Source organism: Manis javanica, chromosome 8 (assembly GCF_040802235.1).
Source record: "Manis javanica isolate MJ-LG chromosome 8, MJ_LKY, whole genome shotgun sequence".
In the NCBI taxonomy this organism is placed as follows: Eukaryota; Metazoa; Chordata; class Mammalia; order Pholidota; family Manidae; genus Manis; species Manis javanica.
The window spans coordinates 59,697,988-59,722,142 of NC_133163.1; the positions used below are offsets into that span (position 1 = coordinate 59,697,988).

General features: G+C 35.6%; 1 protein-coding gene across 2 annotated transcripts in view; it reads right to left on the minus strand.

Annotated features, from left to right (window-relative positions):
• The window catches only part of GEMIN2 (gem nuclear organelle associated protein 2), a 30,882-nt gene extending 6,812 nt beyond the window's left edge, over nt 1-24,070 (minus strand). The window contains exons 1-9 of one of the 2 annotated variants that reach the window (XM_017654335.3): nt 23,858-24,058; nt 23,373-23,457; nt 21,906-21,995; nt 21,564-21,623; nt 19,004-19,117; nt 17,273-17,317; nt 15,862-15,930; nt 5,051-5,161; nt 3,216-3,274 (exon numbers count right to left, since the gene is read on the minus strand). In XM_017654335.3, coding sequence (XP_017509824.1) covers nt 3,216-3,274; nt 5,051-5,161; nt 15,862-15,930; nt 17,273-17,317; nt 19,004-19,117; nt 21,564-21,623; nt 21,906-21,995; nt 23,373-23,457; nt 23,858-24,027 — 803 coding nt within the window. In that variant the 5' untranslated portion in view covers nt 24,028-24,058. Of the gene's footprint in view, nt 1-3,215; nt 3,275-5,050; nt 5,162-15,861; nt 15,931-17,272; nt 17,318-19,003; nt 19,118-21,563; nt 21,624-21,905; nt 21,996-23,372; nt 23,458-23,857 lie in introns of both variants that reach the window. The other variant, XM_037025534.2, reaches the window with a different exon arrangement.
• Between the last annotated feature and the right edge of the window lie 85 nt (nt 24,071-24,155).

Here is a 24,155-nt window from a genome sequence, read left to right on the forward strand (position 1 = left end):
TCAAACTTGTTAGAATCATCTATAAATTTCCCTAAATGAAGCCTGTAGTTTCACACTTTTCTAGCTTAGAACTTTTCCTTTTTTGCCTAACTTTTGAGGGGAAAAAAAATCACGACCAGAACACTTGGCTATTTCTTCTAAGTGCCTAGTATTATAAATTATCAGTAGATTACCAGTTAGATGATATGTTTAAGTCTCTGGTTCCAGGAAATTCTAGCTTATGAAACCTTTATTACTTAATTTGCCTGAATCAGTGACCTCATCTGTAAGAGGAAAAAACCCTGAGTTGAAAGGACTTGAGACACAGTATATATGTTACCTATGGCATTCTCTCATTGAATCCTTACTACCAAAAGATGAGGCAGGAATTAACTCTATGATCAGCATAGGTAAGAGCTTAGCTCTGCAGTAAAGCTGGATCCTAGCCCTGCCATTGACTAGCTTTGTGATGACAGGGAAGTTATTTAACTTCTCTCTGCCATGGCTTCCTCATTTGTGAACTAATAAAACCTACCCTCTAAGGATTAAGTAAATTTCTATAAAGAATTAAAATACAAAATGCCCAGTAAGGGTTAATTACTGGCACAGCTTAATTACTACAGACCAAGAAACTGTATGTTGAACATGTGAGTACTCTAAAAAAGTCCTGCTTGGGGAGGGAAAAGTGGATACAAAAATCACTTACCTTCCCAATATTAAATATCTTATAAAGCTTTAAAAAGGTATTAGCATTTAAATGAAAACAATGACCAATGAACAAAATATCAAGTCCAGAAAGAGACCTAAAATAAATGTGTGTGATATTTGTAACTATATATCCACACACTCAGATACAAGCATAAGAAAAAGTTTTGAAATATCCAGGTAGAACTTCAGTTTAAGAAATGAAATCAAACACATACTAAATAATAATGTGCCCAAACTGAAAATGAACAAGACACAGGCAACTGTATTAAAATGAAACATGTAATTCCAAGACACTCATGAGAGAAATTAAAGAAGATACCAGTAAATGGAAACACATCCTGTGCTCATGGATAGGAAGAACTAACAGTCAAAAAGGCCATCCTACCTAAAGCAATTTACAGAGGGTATTATGCTAAGTGAAATAAGCCAGGTAGAGAAAGAGAAGTATCACATCCTACAGATTTGATAGGATGCAATCCCTATCAAAATACCGACAGAATTCTTTAACAAACTAGAGTAAATAGTTCTAAAACTCATATGGAACCACAAAAGTCGCTGAATAGCCAAAGCAATCCTGAAGGAAGAATAAAGCAGGGGAATTATGCTTCCTGACTTCAAGCTCTACTCCAGAGCCACAGTAATCAAGACAATTTGGTACTGGCAAAAGAACAGACCCATAGACCAATGGAATAGACTAGAGAGCCCAGCTGTAAACCCAAGCATATATGGTCAATAAATACATGATAAAGGAGCCATGGATATACAATGGGGAAATGACAGCCTCTTCAACAACTGGTGTTGGCAAAAGTGGACATCTACATGCAAGAGAATGAAACTGGATTATTGTTTAACCCCATATACAAAGTAAACTCAAAGTGGGTCAAAGACCTGAATGTAAGTCATGAAACCATAAAACTCTTAGAAGAAAATATAGGCAAAAATCTCTTGAATATAAACATGACTAACTTCTTCATGAACACATCTCCTTGGGCAAGGGAAACAAAAGCAAAAATGAACAAATGAGTCTATATCACGCTAAAAAGTTTCTGTACAGCAAAGGACAAAAAGGCATTCTACATTATAGGAGAATATATTTGTAAATGACATATCCAACAAGGTGTTAACATCCAAAATACATAAAGAACTCACACACCTCCACACTCAAAAAGCAAATAACCCTATTAAAAAATGGGTGGAGGATATGAAAAGACACTTCTCCAAAGAAATTCAGATGCCCAACAGGCACATGAAAAGATGCTCCACATCGCTAATTAACAGGGAAATGCAAATTAAAACCACAATGAGATATCACCTCACACCAGTTAGGATGGCCAACACAGAAAAGACTAGGAACAACAAATGTTGGCGAGGATGCAGAGAAAGGGGAACCCTCCTACACTGCTGGTGGGAATGTAAACTAGTTCAATCATTGTGGAAAGCAGTATGGAGGTTCCTCAAAAAACTCAAAATAGAAATACCATTAGACCCAGGAATTCCACTTCCAGGAATTTACCCAAAGAATGCAGGATCCCAGTTTCAAAAAGACATATGCACCCCTATGTTTATCACAGCACTATTTACAATAGTCAAAAAATGGAAGCAACGTAAGTGTCCATCAGGAGATGAATGGATAAAGAAGATGTGGTACATTTACACAATGGAATATTATTCAGCCATAAGAAGAAAACAAATCCTAATCTGCAACAACATGGATGAAGCTAGAGGGTATTATGCTAAGTGAAATAAGCCAGGTAGAGAAAGAGAAGTATCACATGATTTCACTCATCCATGAAGCATAAAAACAAAGCAAAAACTGAAGGGACAAAACAGCAGCAGACTCACAGAACCCAAGAATGGACCAACAGTTACCAAAGGGAAAGGGACTGGGGAGGGTGGGTGGGAAGGGAGGGAGAAGGGGAATAAGGGGCATTACGATTAGCACACATAACATAGGTGGGGGCACGGGGAGGGCAGTATAGCACAGAGAAGACAAGTAGTGATTCTATAGCATCTTACTACGCTGATGGACAGTGACTGTAATGGGGTATGTGAGGGGGACTTGATAATGGGGGGAATCTAGTAACCACAGTTTTGCTCATGTGACTGTATATTAATATAACAAAATAAAAATAATAAAAAATATTTTTTAAAAAGGGAAGAAAAAATGAAACATGTTCTACCCTCACTGGTAATCAAACAAATGCAAACAAAAATAATTTGTATCTTATTATCTGAATGGAAATATTTGTACCAACTGAAAGTGCTCACTATTCAAAGAGGTGGGTACTCTCATTGACACATTAGTGGGAACACAGAATTGTATGAGCTTTCTGGAAGGCAAACTGTCAATAAACATCTCAGTATTAAAAGCACATGGATGTCCATTAACTTATTTGTAGGGATTTACTCTATAAATCTTCACTGTAACATAATTGTGATGTACATTAACATTGTTTCCTTATACCTTAGTTTCCTCTCTACCACCATTAATAATACTATTATGAAGCAAGAAGACAAGGATTACTTACCTGCTAACCAAGCAGATTAATAAATTCAAAGCAGGAACCCTCTCATCATCTTTGCTGTCCTAAAAGAAAAGAAAGAAAAAAAGTTTAAAATGTAGTCTGTTCTTCCCTAATATTTTTGCAACAAAATTTCCTTTTAAGATGCAAATCACGAAACTGTTACTGGATGATAGTAATAATCACATGGGAATAGAAAATTTCAAAGAAAAAGGAGGGAACTGTCAAGTTAATGATCCTTTGAGAAACACCTAAGGTCATCTTTTAAAGAAAGGTCCTGAACAGGGAAAAGAAATAAGAGTTGGGGGCTCCAAGAAGGATAACTTGGGAGAGATAGTTTTCCTTGCTCCAAGTAGAGGAGCACAAAAAGCCTATGCTGTAACTGGGCCACAGTGAAAAAAAATTATATGAAAATAGTTTGAAGAACTTACAACTGACAAGGAGTGAAATCCTGGCTTCTAGGATAAGACATACCAGGATATATTCCAGATCAGGGTTCTCCATTATGGGGAGGTAGTTCCTGAACTACATTGCTTATAAAGGTCACTTTAAATGTGTGTTTAAATGACAGACCTAAGACACATGGAAAGGAGTCTTACAGAGAATGAAATTTATTTTTATACTTCAAGAAATCATCACAATAACCTATTGAGTAATGTTATAATGGACATATTATATATTAATTCAAACTTGGGACACAATTCCATGTTAGTATATTCAACTTCTCTATGTGCCAAGCACCATATGGGACAAAGCTGAATAAGCATATTATCTGCTAATAGTAGAGAAGTTGAAATATCCCTATTAGTTTTAGTCAAAGAAAAAATGTGTTAAGTGCCATAAAAAAGATATGAAGTATACTGGGAAAACAGATGATGGAGATTCCTTTTCAGTAGTTAGGATCAGGGAGAATATAGAAAGTACTGGAACATGAGCCAGATTGTGAAAAGAAAATGGCATTTAGATGCAGATTGGAAGAGAGTGAAAAGGCACTTCTGGAGGGGGAATAAAGTCTAAGAAGAAAGCATGGAAAACAATTTCTGAGTAGTTAAGTACATTTTGCTTCGAGTACAGCCCTTTTAAGTTAGTTTGGACCATATCATGGATGTTTAGTGAAAATATTTTGGAGTAGTTAATGGAGAACAAAAGTGTATTGTGTGAAGGGGAAAGGAAAGGTGAAAGAAAAAAATCAGAAATGGGTTTAATCTGGCATCAAATTAGTTTATATTATAATGTTGCAGGCATGAGTTAGAGGAAGGGTCTGATTGGTAAATGCAAAATAATCAACATGCCAGAGACTTTCAGTTGACCACACTGGCTTCTTGTCTCCCTTTACTATTTAACAAATGAAACTCATTTTTAGTTAAGCACAGTGCCACCCAGATAAAAGTAAACATTTCCCATAGTTCCTTATGGCCATGTGACTAAATTCTTGCCAATGAACTATATAGCCAAGGTGCTTGTGAACCCTCTGGGAAAGCTCTTTAAAACGTATGACCATCTTCTCTGTTTTTCAGCTTCCTACCTAATGAAATGTAATGGCCAAAGCTCCAGAAGCTGTCTTGGATCATGAGGTGAGGTTGAGGATGGAAGCCACATGTGGCAGAACTCAAAGGCTTGGTTTACTGCCATCTTAGATCACCTGCAGACTTCCTTTATCTGAGAAAAACAATTCCATTTCATTTAAGCTACTGTTATTTTGGTCTTTTATGTGGCCAAACCTAACACTGACTAATAAAAGATTCCACATTTTCCTATTTCAATGGAATCCTTCTTTTTCACCACATAAATTGGTAGAGTGCTTTCAATCTTTCAATTTGAAATAATAAGCTGTAACTTACCACTAACAGCCTCACTTCAGAGCACCTTCTTGCAAGCTGTCGGATCAGTGAATGTGCCTCAGGTAACAAAGGTTTTTCAAGACAAGCCAGTAGAGCATAAAACCATCTTCCCTAAATAGAATTTTAAAAAGTAAGAAGTAGGCAATACTGTACCATTAAGTTCAACTTATTTTTTTAAATGTCCAACATTGTATATGGTTATTTGCTATGAATAAAGTCATAGAACATTTAACTGCATTATCTTTGTATATAGATAAGAAAGGGTCTTCTAGACAGCCAGGTGATTATCTTTTCTATCTTCTTACTATAGACATAGAACATTAGACACTTGAAATTTGAAAATATTCTTACTCCCAAAGAGTTTGTTTCAGAGATTCTTTTTTTTTTTGAGAGGGCATCTCTCATATTTATTGATCAAATGGTTGTTAACAACAATAAAATTCTGTATAGGGGACTCAATACTCAATGCACAATCATTAATTAACCCCAAGCCTAATTCTCAACAGTCTCCAATGTTCTAAAGCATAACGAACAAGTTCTTACATGGTGAACAAATTCTTACATAGTGAATAAGTTCTTACATGGTGAACAGTGCAAGGGCAGTCATCACAGAAACTTTCAGTTTTGATCATGCATTATGAACTATAAACAATCAGGTCAAATATGAATATTCATTTGATTTTTATACTTGATTTATATGTGAATCCCACATTTCTCCCTTATTATTATTATTATTATTATTATTATTATTATTATTATTATTATTTTTAATAAAATACTGAAGTGGTAGGTAGATGCAAGATAAAGGTAGAAAACATAGTTTAGTGCTGTAAGAGGGCAAATGTAGATGATCAGGTGTGTGCCTATGGACTAAGTATTAATCCAAACTAGACAAGGGCAACAAAACATCCACGGATGCAGAAGATTTCTCTCAAAACAGGGGGGGTGAGGTTCTAAGCCTCACCTCTGTTGATCCCCAATTTCTCACCTGATGGCCCCCCTGTGACTGTGCCTGTCTTAGGTTGTTCCTCCCTTGAGGAATCTTACCCGTCTCAGAGATTCTTAACTACAACTGAAGTCCTAATTCATAAGTAGAACTAAATTTACATGTGTACAAATCCTTGTAAAAATTAAGATACAATTTTTTCTTTGCCTTCTATAGATATATATACAAATCGTTTTATAATTTTACAACTTTGCCCTGGATCTATACAAAGATACTATACTCTAGATGAAATAATGTTTTGATACTTCTATAAATACCATGGCAAGTTAAGTTTATCCCCATCCCCTTCTAAAATTGGTTTTTCTTTTCAATTAGAAAAGGAATATATACTCAATACAAGTACAAAAGGAAAACAAAACCTGTGATCCCACCATCCAGCTAAAAGTTCTGCTAATTTTTAATGTATTCATCCTTTTCCTATTTACATATACTTAAGAAATATAAATTTCCATCATTTAATAACATTAATGTGGTAAAAACATTTTGTTGCCATTTTTTTTACTTGCAATATATAATAAACATCTCCCATGTTGTAAAATGGGATTAACAAGGGAATGCTTTAAGTCTCAACAGGCACTTATATAAATACTTTTTTAACAAAGCACTACCATACTTTCTTGTCCTACTGGCTTATTCTGTTTCCCCAAAATCTGTGAGAGCATAAGGACAGATACTATACCCCCAGAACTCAGTCTAGAGTTGGAACACAATAGAAGCTTAATGAAAATATTTGTGAAATGAATACTCCATTTTGAGTGCACCATAATTTACTTAACCAATTTCCTATTTTTGAGCACTTAGGTATTAAATTTGTTACTATTATATAAAAAAATAGTGTGATAGATATCCTTGAACATAAGTTGTAGAGCATCTCTGACTGACTTCTTGGGCTAAACGCTTAGCAATGAAATGGTGGAGTTAAAGGGTTGTATGTTCATAAAAGTTTCTGTATAATCACTAAATTGTACCCCAGAATGATTACATCAAATTATATTTCTACCAGCAGTATATGTCTGAGTTCATTCTGAGCAACACATCACTTTGGGGGAATTGCGTTAGAACAAACTTTATATAGCAATTTATGCAACACACTGTTAGCTCACCAAGTAATCCCAAATCAGTAGGACTTTTGTAAATAAAATGGTACCTATTCAAGCTTATTCCATATATAGTGAGCAGAATTCTCTTCTACATTAAGAAGGCTATTATACATTTACATTTGACTCAAATTTGCAGGGATACATTTACAGGTATTCAAATGGCCTCTACACTAGAAGGTATTTAAACCTCTACTGATTGTCTAATAAGATGTATCTGTACTGAAAAGTTCCTTTTCTCAAAGTCAATGAACACACTGTGACAATATTAAAAATAAAAGGAAGATCCAAAACCAAATAACTGAAAACCTTCCTTAAAAGCTTCACATTTGGATGATAAAATAAGGCTGTTTTTTCTCAAAACAATATTAGACAATTCCAAATAAAGAAAAAAAAAGTCCTTTTTCCTTTTACTAGTTTTTGATAAGCAAACTTCCTGTGACATGGGTTTTGACTTTTAAACACTGATAATTTCAATACTAGAATTCTAATGGTGTGGTTACTTGGATAGAGAAACTGAACACATTGATTTAAGATACAGATTGCTCATAATAAGACTCAAAGGATCAGTCAGGCTAAAACATAGTAAATCAGTTACCAATGGTTCATAAATGCTTTCTTTAATGGTTCCTCTGGCAAATATAGCTACTTTCTGATAATATGTTTTCACTAATTAACAGGAAAAACCAAACTTACCGCCCTCTTAAGTGTCTAACTTTAGAAATTTAAAAAAATCCAAAAAACTTTACAAATTTTTGAAAAAAATAAAATTAAAGGAAGAGAAGGAAAACAGGTTAGATAATACTGATGAAAGGTCACTAATGGACAGAAAGAACTAATAAAGAACTTAAAATTTCAGTATCTAGATTCCAAGGAACAAGCAGCCTAAGAATAGGAACAAAGTTATCTATTGAAGGTATTGCTAATACAGTAATGCATGGGAAAAATACTGCTTCACTGATTGAAAGAAATATATATGTAAATATGAGTACAAAAGAAATGTAAATATTGTTTCACTGATTTGAAAGAAATGTAAATTACTTTTACTTTGAAGTACTACTATAAATTCACTCAATTTGAAAACAAACACAAATTATAAAATGTTAGATTGAACCTATGGAATTGTTGATGAGCAAATGTTTTTACCCTACAAAATGATATTTTCCTGTTGGTTCAAGTTAAAGTAGTTACAGGGAACAGAAATAAATTTAAGAATCCATTGCATTCTTAATTGACTTTTATAGAATTATAAACTGGTTCTTTTCTTCTGGAAAGCAATCTGGCAGAATATACCAAAGGCTTATAAAACCTTGATCCAATATTTCTATTCTAGAAATATCCTGAAAAATTAATAAAAAAGAAATTATTATAAATGTTTATAATTCAGTCATGGTCATAAAATACAAGGAAGAACCCAAATAGTCAATAATGAGAGGATCAAAATAAATTATAAGACATTAATACAATGGAAATCATATGAACCACATTATCGTACAGAAGTATATATATGAAATATGAGCTAAAAAACTCTATACAATAATTTAACTATGTAAAAGACATGTATGACCACTGAATCAGAAGGTGATTTTAAATATAAATTTTTTCCCCTTAAAAGTACATGCTTTAGAGGGGTGAAGCCAAGATGGCGGAGTGAATAGGATAGTGGGAATCTCCTTCCAAAAACATATATATTTTTGAAAATACAACAAATAACAACTATTCCTAAAAGAGAGACCAGAAGATACAGGACAACAGCCAGACTACATCCACACCCGCAAGAACCCACGCCTCACGAAGGGGGTAAGATACAAGCCCCGGCCTGGCGGGACCCGAGCGTCCCTTACCCCAGCTCCCAGCAGGAGGAGAGGAGTCAGAGCGGGGAGGGAGAGGGAGCCCAGGACTGCTAAACACCCAGCCCTAGCCATCCGCTCTGGGAGTGCAGACACACAGTGCAAGGAGTATGGGAAACTAGCGAAATGGGACAGTAAAACCTGTGAGCAGGTCCCTGCAGCCAGTGCGCCTGGGACAAGAAAAGCGAGTGCTTTTTGAAAGTCTTAAAGGGACAGGGACCCCACAGCTGAACAGAAGCGTCCCGGGACACTTAGCTCAGCCGCTGGGAATCCTGGAGAACCCCGGGCACCCTAACTCCCTGGGCAGGAGCGCAGCTCTGAGACCCCTCACAGTGAAAAATAGCCCCCCGCCCGTTCCCCCTCTGGCACGGCCCCATCATAGCAGGGCAGAGGCCTGAGGCTGACCACGCCCACAGTAAGGGAGCTTCCTCCAGAGTGGCCGGGCAAGAAACAGAGACCCAGCCTATGCACAACTGCCCAACACAAGCCGCTAGGGGTTGCGATTGTCCCAGTAAAGAAAGGCCAGGAGCAAGTGGAAAGAGTCTTGACTCTCCCAGGTGACAGATGAGTCAATAGCATACCACAGCATCTATCAACATGAAAAGGCAGAAAAATTTGATCCAGACGAGACTAACACAGACATCCTCCACATCCTCCCCTGAAAAGGAATCTGGGGAGATAGATTTAACCAATCTTTCTGAAAAAGAATTCAAAACAAAAGTCATAACCATGCTGATGGACTTGCAGAGTAATATGCAAGAACTAAGGAGGGAGAATACAGAAATAAAACAATCTCTGGAAGGACTTCAAAGCAGAAAGGATGAGATGCAAGAGACCATTAATGGACTAGAAATCAGAGAACAGGAATGCAGAGAAGCTTACGCAGAGAGAGATAAAAGGATCTCCAGGAATGAAAGAATATTAAGAGAACTGTGTGACAAATCAAAATGGAACAATATTCGCATTATAGGAGAACCAGAAGAAGAAGAGAGAGAAAAAGGGATAGAAAGTGTCTTTGAAGAAATAATTTCTGAAAATTTCCCCAAACAGGAGGAGGAAATGGCCTCTCAGATCACAGAAGCACACAGAATTCCCATGAGAAGGGACCCAAGGAGGGCAACACCAAGACACATAATAATTAAAATGGCAAAGATCAAAGATAAGGACAGAGTATTAAAGGCAGCCAGAGAGAAAAAAAAGGTCACCTACAAAGGAAAACCCATCAGACTATCATCAGACTTCTGAACCTTACAGTTGAGAAAGCTTACAGGCCAAAAGAGAATGGCATGATATATTTAATGCAATGAAACAAGGGCCTTGAACCAAGAATACTGTATCCAGCACGATTATCATTTAAATATGAAGGAGGGATTAAACAATTCCCAGACAAGCAAAAGTTGAGGGAATTTGCCTCCCACAAACCACCTCTACAAGGTATCTTAGAGGTACTGCTCTAGATGGGAGCACTCCTCAAAAGAGCACAGAAAAAACACCCAACATATGAAGGATGGAGGAGGAAGAATAAGAAGGGAGAGAAATAAAGAATCATAAGACAGAGTTCTAATAGCTCAATAAGTGAGTTAAGTTAGACAGTAAGATAGTAAAGAAGCTAACCTTGAACCTTTGGTAACCACAAACTTAAAGCCTGCAATGGCAGTAAGTACATATCTTTCAATAATCACCCTAAATGTAAATGGACTGAATGCACCAAACAAAAGACACAGAGTAACAGAATGGATAAAAAAGCAAGACCGATCTATATGCTGCTTACAAGAGACTCACCTCAAACCCAAAGACATGCACAGATTAAAAGTCAAGGGTTGGAAAAAGATATTTCATGCAAACAACAGGAAGAAAAAAGCAGGTGTTGCAATACTAGTATCAGACAAAATAGACTTGAAAACAAAGAAAGAAACAAGAGATAAAGAAGGACATTACATAATGATAAAGAGATCAGTCCAACAAGAGGATATAACCATTATAAATATACATGCACCCAATACAGGAGCACCAACATATGTGAAACAAACACTAACAGAATTAAAGGAGGAAATAGAATGCAATGCATTCATTTTGGGAGACTTCAACACACCACTCACTCCAAAGGACAGATCCACCAGACAGAAAATAAGGACACAGAGGCACTGAACAACACACTAGAACAGATGGACCTAATAGACATCTATAGAACTCTACATCCAAAAGCAACAGGATACACATTCTTCTCAAGTGCACATGGAACATTCTCCAGAATAGACCACATACAAGGCCACAAAAAGAGCCTCAGTTAATTCCAAAAGATTAAAATCCTACCAACTAAGTTTTCAGACCACAAAGGTATAAAACTAGAAATAAATTGTACAAAGAAAGCAAAAAGACTCACAAACACATGGAGGCTTAACAACATGCTCCTAAATAATCAATGGATCAATGACCAAATTAAAATGGAGATCCAGCAATATATGGAAACAAATGACAACAACAACACAAAGCCCCAACTACTGCGTTACACAGCAAAAGCAGTCTTAAGAGGAAAGTATACAGGAATCCAGGCATATTTAAAGAAGAAAGAACAATCCCAAATGAATAGTTTATTGTCACAATTATCGAAATTGGAAAAGGAAGAACAAATGAGGCCTAAGGTCAGCAGAAGGAGGGACATAATAAAGATCAGAGAAGAAATAAATAAAATTGAGAAGAATAAAACAAAAGAAAAAATCAATGAAACCAAGAGCTGGTTCTTCGAGAAAATAAACAAAATAGATAAGTCTCTAGCCAGACTTATTAAGAGAAAAAGAGAATCAACACACATCAACAGAATCAGAAACAAGAAAGGAAAACTCATGACGGACCCCACAGAAATACAAAGAATTATTAGAGAGTACTATGAAAACCTATATGCTAACAAGCTGGAAAACATAGGAGAAATGGACAACTTCCAAGAAAAATACAACCTTCCAAGACTGACCCAGAAAGAAATGGAAAATCTAAACAGAACAATTACCAGCAACAAAATTGAATCAGTAATCAAAAAGCTACCCAAGAACAAAACCCCCGGGCCAGACGGACTTACCTCGGAATTTTATCAGACATACAGAGAAGACATAATACCCATTCTCCTTAAAGTTTTCCAAAAAATAGAAGAGGAGGGAATACTCCCAAACTCATTCTATGAAGCCAACATCACCCTAATACCAAAACCAGGCAAAGACCCCACCAAAAAAGAAAACTACAGACCAATATCCCTTATGAATGTAGAATCAAAAATACTCAACAAAATATTAGCAAACCGAATTCAAAAATACAAAAGCATTATACACCATGACCAAGTGGGATTCATCCCAGAGATGCAAGGATGGTACAACATTCGAAAATCCATCAACATCATCCACCACATCAACAAAAAGAAGGACAAAAACCACATGATCATCTCCATAGATGCTGAAAAAGCATTCGACAAAATTCAACATCCATTCATGATAAAAACTCTCAACAAAATGGGTATAGAGGGCAAGTACCTCAACACAATAAAGGCCATATATGATAAACCCACAGCCAACATCATACTGAACAGCGAGAAGCTGAAAGCTTTTCCTCTGAGATTGGGAACAAGACAGGGATGCCCACTCTCCCCACTGTTATTCAACATAGTACCGGAGGTCCTAGCAATGGCAATCAGACAAAACAAAGAAATACAAGGAATCCAGATTGGTAAAGAAGAGGTGAAACTGTCACTATTTGCAGAGGACATGATATTGTACATAAAAAACCCTAAAGACTCCACTCCAAAACTACTAGAACTAATATCGGAATTCAGCAAAGTTGCAGGATACAAAATTAACACACAGAAATCTGTGGCTTTCCTATACACTAACAATGAACCAATAGAAAGAGAAATCAGGAAAACAATTCCATTCACAATAGCATCAAAAAGAATAAAATACCTAGGAATAAACTTAACCAAGGAAGTGAAAGACCTATACCCTGAAAATTATAAGACACTCTTAAGAGAAATTAAAGAGGTCACTAACAAATGGAAACTCATCCCATGCTCCTGGCTAGGAAGAACTAATATTGTCACAATGGCCATTCTGCCCGAAGCAATATACAGATTCAATTCAATCCCTATCAAATTACCAACAGCATTCTTCAATGAACTGGAACAAATAGTTCAAAAATTCATATGGAAACACCAAAGACCCTGAATAGCTAAAGTAATCCTGAGAAGGAGGAATGAAGTTGGGGGGATCTCACTCCCCAACTTCAAGCTCTACTACAAAGCCACAGTAATCAAGACAATTTGGTACTGGCACAAGAACAGACCCACAGACCAGTGGAACAGAATAGAGACTCCAAACATTAACCCAAACATATATTGTCAATTCATATATGATAAAGGAGCCATGGACATACAATGGGGAAATGACAGTCTCTTCAACAGATGGTGCTGGCAAAACTGGACAGCTACATGTAAGAGAATGAAACTGGATCACTGTCTAACCCCATACACAAAAGTAAATTCGAAATGGATCAAAGACTTGAATGTAAGTCATGAAACCATAAAACTCTTAGAAAAAAACATAGGCAAAAATCTCTTAGACATAAACATGAGTGACCTCTTCATGAACATATCTCCCTGGGCAAGGGAAACAAAAGCAAAAATGAACAAGTGGGACTATATCAAGCTGAAAAGCTTCTGTACAGCAAAGGACACCATCAATAGAACAAAAACGTATCCTACAGTATGGGAGAATATATTCATAAATGACAGATCCTTTAAAGGGTTGACATCCAAAATACATAAAGAGCTCACACACCTCAACAAACAAAAGGCAAATAATCCAATTAAAAAATGGGCAGAGGAGCTGAACAGACAGTTCTCCAAAGAAGAAGTTCAGATGGCCAACAGACACATGAAAAGATGCTCCACATCGCTTGTCATCAGAGAAATGCAAATTAAAACCACAATGAGATTATCACCTCACACCAGTAAGGATGGCTACCATCCAAAAGACAAATAACAACAAATGTTGGTGAGGTTGTGGAGAAAGGGGAACCCTCCTACAATGCTGGTGGGAATGTAAATTAGTTCAACCATTGTGGAAAGCAGTATGGAGGTTCCTCAACATGCTCAAAATATAAATACCATTTGACCTACAAATTTCACTCCTAGGAATTTACCCTAAGAATGCAGCAGCCCAGTTTGAAAAAGACAGATGCACCCCTATGTTTATCGCTGCACTATTTACAATAGCCAAGATATGGAAGCAACCTAAATGTCCATCAGTAGATGAATGGATAAAGCACTTGTGGTACATATATACAATGGAATATTACTCAGCTATAAGGAAAAAACAGATCCTACAATTTGCAACAACATGGATGGAGCTAGAGGGTATTATGGTCAGTGAAATAAGCCAGGCAGAGAAGGACAAGTACCAAATGATTTCACTCATATGTGGAGTATAAGAACAAGAAAAACTGAAGGAACAAAACAGCAGCAGAATCACAGAACCCAAGAATGGACTAACAGTTACCAAAGGGAAAAGGACTGGGGATGATGGGTGGGAAGGGAGGGATAAGGGTGGGGAAAAAGAAAGGGGGCATTATGATTAGCATGTATAGTGGTGTGGGGGGGTTACGTGGAGGGCTCTACAACACAGAGAAGACAGGTGGTGATTATACAGCATCTTGCTACACTGATGGACAGTGACTGTAGTGATGTGTGTTTGGGGGACTTGGTGAGGGGGGCAGCCTGCTAAACATAGTGTTCTTCATGTAATTGTAGATTAATGATAGCAAAAAAAAAAAAGTACATGCTTTATAGTAGACTTAAAAGAATGAAAATTTTAAAGTCAACAATCAAAATCTAGTGATAAAGAAATGTGGTCCCTATATTTAATGGAAGAAACTTATCTAAGCCACTTGGCTGAATGGCAGGCTAGGAAACTTATACACTGTACTTCAAATGTTAGTTAATCTGTCTCTCCCACCTGATTATAAGCTTCTGAAGGGAAGAGATTGTATCTTCTGTTTGACATGGCTTTTTGGAGCCTGAGATGCACTCTTGCAAATATCCTCAATTGTGAGAAATGTTTCCAAAAAATGAAGTCTAATTTCAAAAGATGACAAAATTTCTTACTAGGGGATTAAGCAGGTAATTCATTTATATAATACTCACTAAATTTACCCAACTTTGAAGATGGAAAATGAGCTGTGAAAACAAAGCAATAAAATAGAGGAGCAGTGTAGCATAGCTGTTAAAAGCGTACAGCCAAGTTGTCTGGGTATGAATCTCAGTTCTGAAAGTTATAATCTGTTGACCTTAAGCAGGGTACTGAAATCCTATGTGCTCATTTCTTTATCTGTAAATGGAAAAAGCAGGTCATAATTTATTGGAGAATTCAATGAGTTATTATATACAAAGTCCTCAGAACAATGTTTGGTACAAAGCACTGGCTATTGTTGGTATTTCTGATATTCTTTCGTGGACTGAATTTCAAGGACATTTTATGAAAAACATTTCTAACTTCTTAAGCCAGTGCTCCTCAAAATGGGGTTTGCAGATTTTTTGCCAATCTGTGTTTGTTACTAGTCTGCAATAAGGTAAGCAAGATATAAATCAACTCTTTGGTTGACATTTTTTTTCCAAAGTAAGATTTTCTCAATGAAGGAATAGTATGTTGATTTACATTCTAGTATAGTTCCTTATTTCACTGCCAGCAAGTGTAGTTTGCATTATAGATATAGTTATACACACATGTATAGTACATATAAATAAACACCTTATGGCCATATCTCTTATATAAGTATATATAATTTTGTCTGCATTATAAAAATAAAAAGATGCAATACTACCAATTCTGGAGTAAAATCTCTTTCTCCAAACCAATTACTCAGATATTCCAAGACACTAGTTACTGTTGCCTAAAAAAAAAGGAGGAGATGAGATAATCATATTAGCAACACAACACTCAGAACTTAATGAGTTTCATTAAGTTTAGTTAGATAGCAACTCTGACATTCTAAATAGCCCATTCTTTGGACTTCCAGAGAAAACTAAACGTAACTCTTTAGTAATTTGATTAGATGGCTAACTCAGTGAGAATAGGCTTTTTAGATGAGTATTCTTATACATTTCCAAGTATGGATATATTGGCTTAAATCCCAGTTATAGCTACTAATATAGTTAACAACTACTTGAAAAATGCCATGTGCTCTTAAAAAAAATCTTTGCATAAATACCTTCATATTCTTTTCATTAAATCAAAGTACAAATATAAAGAGAAAGTTACTGGAGAAAAATCTGTTTTCAAGCTATACAGATAGAATTTACCTAACTTGGGGAAGGCAGTACCGCACAGAGAAGATAAGTAGTAACTCTATAGCAGCTTACTATGCTGATGGACAGTGACTGTAATGGGGTATGTGGTGGGGACTTGATAATGGGGAGAATCTAGTAACCATAATGTTGCTCATCTAATTGTATATTAATGATATCAAAAAAAAAAAAAGAATTTACCTAAGTGTTGAAAATATTCTCTGGCTTATTCAAATATAGTTGGACACTTACAAAAATTATCCATCCAATTTAGCATGACTACTACAGTATCTTAATGCAAATGATCAAGTAAATGATCATTACTCATTACAATGAGTAATGAAACTCTCAGCCACTCTATGATTTACAACAGAGTATGACACTTAAAAATTTTATCTTCCAAAGGTACCCAATGCTACATGAAGGCAAAACAGTTTTTATTTGCTCTTTAAATGGATAATAGAGTTCTTAGTCCTAAAAGACTGAAGAACCAAAGTTTCTATTTCTCCCCTTTTGATCCAAGAAACTATGCATTTAATTCTTAATAGAATGTGTAGAATATCTGGAACTAGAAATAACAATCTAACCTTAGTATTTATTTCAGATCCCAGAATCCAAGACTTACAACCAAAATATATAACACTGAATAATTTAGCACCATGTTTAAGAGCATGAGTTCTGGAATTAGACCAACATGGGATTGAATCCCCAGTGTTGCCATTAAGACTTGCTGAAAAACCACCTGCAAGTTACTTAACCTCCAATTTTGTTTTTTCAGCTACTAAGTATGGACCTTAATAACAACTCCCCATGTAGGATTGTAGTGACAACTGAGAACTGTGAAAGCGTTTAGGACAGGGTCTTGCAGTTCAGTAAATACATTTGTAATACTTTGACATAATTACAAACAAAAGAATGCATTTATCCTTATTATTAGATTGATTTTACCTGATTCATTCTGCTAACAATACTTAGCAAGGGAGGGAAACCAATCTGAAAGAAAAATAAGACTGAAATTTACTATGTGGTATTATAAGGAGGGGCTTCACTTTTTTTCAAACTGGTCAATTTCTTACCACACTGTTATTTAAAAACAAAGGATAAAAGAAAATTCTTTCACTACCCATTATCATTATAATAAAACATTCCTTGAATTATGTTGGTAATGCCCAAGAAAATAATGTCTTGATATTAGAATACGTAAATTTAAAAATAATGATTTTGGTAATTACAATGTTAGCAGTATGAAATTTTTAAAAATGATACTATTTATATTATGACATTAATCTGTGATACACACTTTTTCAAAATCTTCAGCTAAAGCTAATATTTTCAGGAATTAAGGGACTTGAATGGTACGATTTTTTGCAAATCAAATCTGATTTAAGTAAAAAAGTACTTTTCAGTTTAATGCTGGGAGCCTTGATTATAAAAATAGCACGGACTTGTGAGAAACTCCAGACAATATGCATTAAAGTCCTGTGTCCTTAATTGGTTCTTTCACATAATGTATTTTACTTAATATATTTTGTAATAACAAGCTAAATAAATAAACTTTAAATCCTTGTCAAATTAAAACACATTTTGAAATGTAACATACATTAGGGATATTATCCAAAAGAGCAATAGGTTGTATAAGAAACAGTACCTAGTTATTTCCCTTAGAGACTTGAATCTGTTTACAGGCCTCCCATGTGTAAAACTGCCTGTTTTTCCAGCCCTCTGTCAACCCCATGTATCAAATTTTGCCAGAATGTTACCTGAAAAATAGCAGCTCAGGGGGGCTGTAAACTATATTTCTATTACAAGTGATTTTACACATCATGTCACATAAGAATAATTTTATTTTCTCTCTGTGAGATGTCTTTTTATATCTTTTGACTGTTTTTTGTTGTTCTTAGTTTTTTTAGTGAGTTTTGGAGCTTTTACAATTTGGGGATATAATAATTTTAAATGGAAAAAATACAATGTGGCACAATATAGCAAAAAGTAAATATCTGTTTAGCAGCACAGAACAACAGAGTATAGGGAGCTAACAGTAATACAGATGTATACAGTGGGCTCCATACCAACACCTATAAACTTGAGGGCAGGTGAGTCCTGAAGCACAAGAAGCAGATGGCCACATAATTTATGATTAAAATAAAGCCATGTGAAATTTACATATGCCCTCAACAGTTTATCTCCAAAATATGGAATTTACTAAGCATTCTAAGCCCCTAAGTCATGTTTTCCTTTGTTTCTCTGACTACTCATTATTCATTGTTTGACCCATGCCTTATTTAAAAAAACTGAACCCTACCTAACTCACAAAATTATTACACAGCTAAAATATAAGAAATATGAAGCCTACAAAAAAAAAGTCACAGTATACTGTTTTAGAAACTAGGCTGCCAATTTTAAAGTTAAAGAGCCAATAAACTAAGTCAGGGTTAGCAAACATTTCCTATAGAACCAGACAGTAAATACTTAAAGCTTTGCAGGCCATACACTCTCAGTCACATGTTATTTGTTGTTTTTTACAACCCTTTAAAAATATAAAAACCATCTTTAGCTCATGGGCTGTACAAAAACAGGTTGCAGACTGATTTGGCCTAGACTATAGTTTGCTGAGCCATTCTACTAGATGATGTACCAAAATTAGAATGCTTTTTATTATGTTATCCATATATCACCTACTTTTACATAATCGATCCCTGAACTTTCACTTGTAGCTGGTCCAACAGCTCCTTCAGCACATAATCTCTCACCCAGACAAAATTTTTTCCAACCTTCTTCATCTTCGGATTTTGGCTAAAAGAAAAAAATTAGTTTACTTACTTCTATGTAGTTTTAAAGAACTGAACAGTGAAAAAGGAAGTGAGGAAACCTCTATATTCCTTCTATGGCAACACAAAGATATGATGCCTATTATGGGTTGCACTGTGGCCCCAGAATTCAAATGTTAAAGCCCTCACCTCCAGTACCTTTGCATGTGACTGTATTTGGAGACAGGGCTTTTATAGAGATGATGAAGGTAAAATGACACTCTTAGGGTAGGACTTAATCTAATCTGACTGGTGTCTTGTAAGAGGAAGTTTGGACATACAAAGATACTAGGGATGCACATACACATAGGAAAGGCCATGTAAGGACACAGCAAGAAGACAGCAGCTATAAGCCAGAGAGAGGCCTCAAGAGAAATCAAACCTACTGTCACGTTGATCTTAGACTTCTAGCCCACAGAACTGTGAGAAAATACATTATTTTTTGTTAAGCCACCCAGTGTATGGTTTTATTATGGTAGCCCTTAATACATTGCCCAAGTGGTCACACCAAATGTAGGATGTGTTTACCTGGGGTGACACTCTCATGCACACTGACAAGCAAGTGTGTTCAAAAAGGTGATAAAGATGTAAACTTGTACAGAAAAAAATGTACTAAGCATGCTTATAAGAATGGAGGATGTTTATCCCTAGGAGGGAGACATGGTCATATACTTCACAAACTTAAAGGGCTGTTCAGTCAAAGAAAGAATGGATTCATTCTACACTGCCAGATGGAAAAGGCTGAATAAGCATTCAGCCCAATCTAACTACCTTAACAAAATAATTTTTATATGTACACCTCTCCTTGCACATTACTTCACATAGGTGCAGATTTCCCCCTGAGAATAAGTAACTTTCATTAGATTCTCAGGGTGAATATGAGACCCCTACCAAGTTAAAACCTATTGTCCTGGAACAATAGAATTACCTTTCCCATTACTCTATTAGGTCAGAGATTGTTTCTGTTTCAGGTAGCACTGAACACCCTGATTATTAAATACACCCTGATTATTAAATGACTGGATACACAAATAAGTAACCATTTATATTGACACAGTTGCCATCAACATATGCTTTACATTTTTTTCATTTTATTATTTATATTTATATATAAATTTTTATATTTATATATAAAAAATATTTATATATAAATATATAAAAAATATTTATATATAAATATATATTATATATATAATTAAATATATAAATACATATATTTATATTTTTTATATATATATAAAATTTATATATATATAATATTTACATGTGCTGCAATGAACATATGCTATTGCTACATAATATTCTACTGTTTTGATGGACCATAATATATTGAATCAATTATGTTAGGTCATTTCCATTTTTGACAAATTATAGCATCATAATTTATGGATATGACTTCCTTTTAAATTAGTAAACATGTACCCAAAAGTTATTACACTGATGTTAAAGCCCTCACCTCCAAAAAAAAAGTTTTTCTACCTGCCTACCCATGCCCCCATCCCCACCATCTTGTTACTAGGAGGACTCATAGCACAGTGAATTAGAGTCAGACAAACTTTGGTTTGAATCTCAGCTATAGCTTTTATGAGCTAAATGATCATGGGCAAGTAATGTTAGCTCCTTTCACACTTTTCTTAGAGCACAGCTCCCAAATGGTATGGAAAAGCACAGAGAGAGGCCATATAATCTCTCAGCTTTCCACTGGTAGTCTTAGGCTGCTATAGCAGTAGCCTCCTCCATTTATCCCAATATGTTACCATGTAGGAGTATTAGAAAGCACTGCCTAGAGAAAGTTTCTAAAATCTGAAATCTATGAACTACCTGAAACCGTGAGCAAAATTGTGTATATGTATTTTTTTCCTCCGAAGAGAAATAGCTTCATTTGATCCTTAGGAAGAAAGTAAGATTCCCTAAAAGGTTAAAAGCATTATCCTATACCATCATACCCATATCCATTTCGTTGCCTACTCCCTTTTTTACTTAATAGTCCAGATATATCTACTGAAGAGCTTACAATTATATCCAAGCTGACAAAATGTAGGAAATGCTACTTTCCAAAATACAGGACAGCCTTTACTAAAATGTCGTAGGTATTAGCATCATTGCCTCATTGGGAAAATCCAATAAACTTTTTGTAAATACTGAAACTATATTTATTTCCTTAAAAGCAAATATCTAGAAGAACCCTTAACTTGTAGAGGCCTATTCAAAGTCTCTTAGATGCTGTATATTGAAATTGTCATAAAAATAATAATTTGCATTACTGACTCTATACTTTTCAAGGTACAGATATAGTGGAATTATGATTACTAGTGGTAGATGTGAGAGAATGAAAATAACATGGACTAAGTAAGTGAATCTTTAAAGACTGGATGTAAATATGGACTATATCAAATAGATATACATTGCACAACTTAGAGAGACTTACATACCATGGTCACATTACTATCCAACTGTTGGGATTTCCAGTGACTCCTATGTCTGTTTACACTCTAAAGGAAGAGAAGTTAGACAAATCATCTTCAGAGAATGGATAAATCAATTGCTGTACAACATTCTAACAATCCTAAAACATGGAAAATATTTCCAAAATTTCAAATTGTACTATGTCTAATAATTATAATAATTTGGTGATCGATTAGTAAATATTCTTACCTTCATGTTTCAAAATCACAAATCTTATAATTTTCCAGCTACAGTCTAAGAACAGAAATAAACCTGAGGGAGGAAAGGTGGAGAAATTTAATTAGGTTAAGTGATTCAAATACACATACCTGTCGAACAGCTGAAAACTGTGCCACTTGCTGCTGCTGCCACTGAAGTGTTGGGGAGTATCCTTTAGGAGCAGGTTGGCATCCTGAAAGCTAGAGATCAGTTCACAAACATTAGAATCAATGTTAGTCTTATGATTAGAATCTCATGCCTCTGAAAAGCAAAAGTGAAATTAAGATGAATGAATAATAAATGATCAAGACTATCCAAGAAAGTGTACTTTTTGCAGATGCAAATAAGGAGGCATTTTACTTTGCAACTTATGTCCTAGTTTAAAACATTAGGAAAAGATCCTTATATAATCACTTCAATTAGAGCAATCTGGAATGGTTTATAGTTGGAATTTCTAAGAAACCTAATAGGTTTTCTAAGAAAACACTGAAGACACGATCTGGTCCTACCTTTCTATGATAGCAAAACAGTTTGAAACAAAAAGAGAGACATATTCTAAATAAACAATTCTGGTATAGGTACTCAAATAATTTAAGACATTTGACTTTACAAGGGCTACTTCTGTTTTCTAAAATAGCACATAGTTCACAATTGATCATATTGCCTTGACATAAAACTTACTGTGGTCATTTTTTAAAAGCTAGGAATATAAATCATCATCTCATATTAACTGAAAACTCCTGAAAAAAGGAATTACATGAAACATTGTAATGCCTGAATTAAAATTTCCTGATTATAAACATCAGATAAAGGAATTACTTAAAACATAAAAGGAAAGGGATTTATCACAAAATAAAAACTTCTGTTCTTCTTTCACCTTAGGTTAAATAGCACCTCCTTACAGAGACCTTCTGTGACTATTCTGTCTAAAGTAGTACTCCCTGTTATTTTATTGGCTATTATACATGTTAATTTTCTGCACAGCAATAGTCACAATATGTAATTAATTTGTTTGGTTGTTTACTTTGTCTTCCTCAGAAGAATGTAAACTCTACAGAATGGACTTTTTCTGTCTCATCCTGTGCTGTATTCGCAGCACCTGGCATAACCTAGTTGTTTAAATAAAACTGTGCTAGATAAGTAAATGAATGAAAATATTCACTGTGTGCAAGTGTAGCTAGAAAAGCGTAAAAACGCGGGTTCTATTCTTAAAAAACAAAACCTAAATTCATAACATGCAAACTAAATTAAATAAGATTACTTAGTGTAATAATCATGAAGACAACTGGAAAATAAAGGATAGCATAAGTAACCTGTTTAAAGACTCCTTTAGGATTGGATCATGTCCCTAGTGTGTGATGAGCAAATCTCCATGAATGCCAGGGTTACTGAAAGCTTCTCTGGAGGCAGTAAATACCAATTGTCCTTTTGGGGGAAAAAGTGCATGCAAATGTCTAAAATCATAGGGAGTAGTCAAATCTTGCCTACATCTTGACTAATACCGTCACATACTACAGAAGAGACTTGATCTTTTAATTTGGGACGGGGGTTATTCCCTAACGGGTAAGAAAACTCACAGAAACATTCACACTTTGCTTCCTTTTCAACTTCTTTGGGTCAATTTGAGCTACCACAACATCTGGACACTGAGCTGCTTCGATCCTACAAATAAGTAACAAATGCAAGAAATGTAATTACTACTGTGCTTTGTTCATGTGTAGTAAAACAAGAGATCCATTTCTACAGTTCATTATGAAATCAGAAAAAAGTTCAGAGTTGCAATTGAGGTACTAAACAATGTATTTTTGAAATTATCTGGTTTGAAAGCAGGAAAATACGAGAGCACACACCGTGACACGTGTAATCAAATTTAACAGAATTAAGTTAATAGAAAATTGACCACATAAAGAAGTAATCAAGTGATCTCACAATGACCCAAAATCGTGTGAGATTAGGGACGGGAACAGAGGCGGGTCTTTACCACTCGGAAGGGTCCAGCGGGGCACTGTGCCCAGGGACAGGGCGGACGACCAGCCCACCCGCACAGGGCCAAATCACTCACTGGACCCGCCTCAGGTACTCCTGGGGAGTCCTCGGCGGCACGGAGGGATCGAAACCTTCTGTCAAGTCGCAGGGCTCCACTGGCAATAGCCGGGGCATTAACTCTTCCATTGCAGACTCTGCTGGTACCCAAGCCATGGTTCTCGATCCCGTCCGTCCCAACCAGCGCATGCGCAGTCTCGGTCATGGCGCAGGCGCACAAGTAGGCACCCTTCTCGCGGAGCCGAGCAAGAGGCAGGGCTTAGGAAGGCGTAATTGCACAAGGGCAAACCTGCTGATTGTCCCAAGGTTAAGCCTCC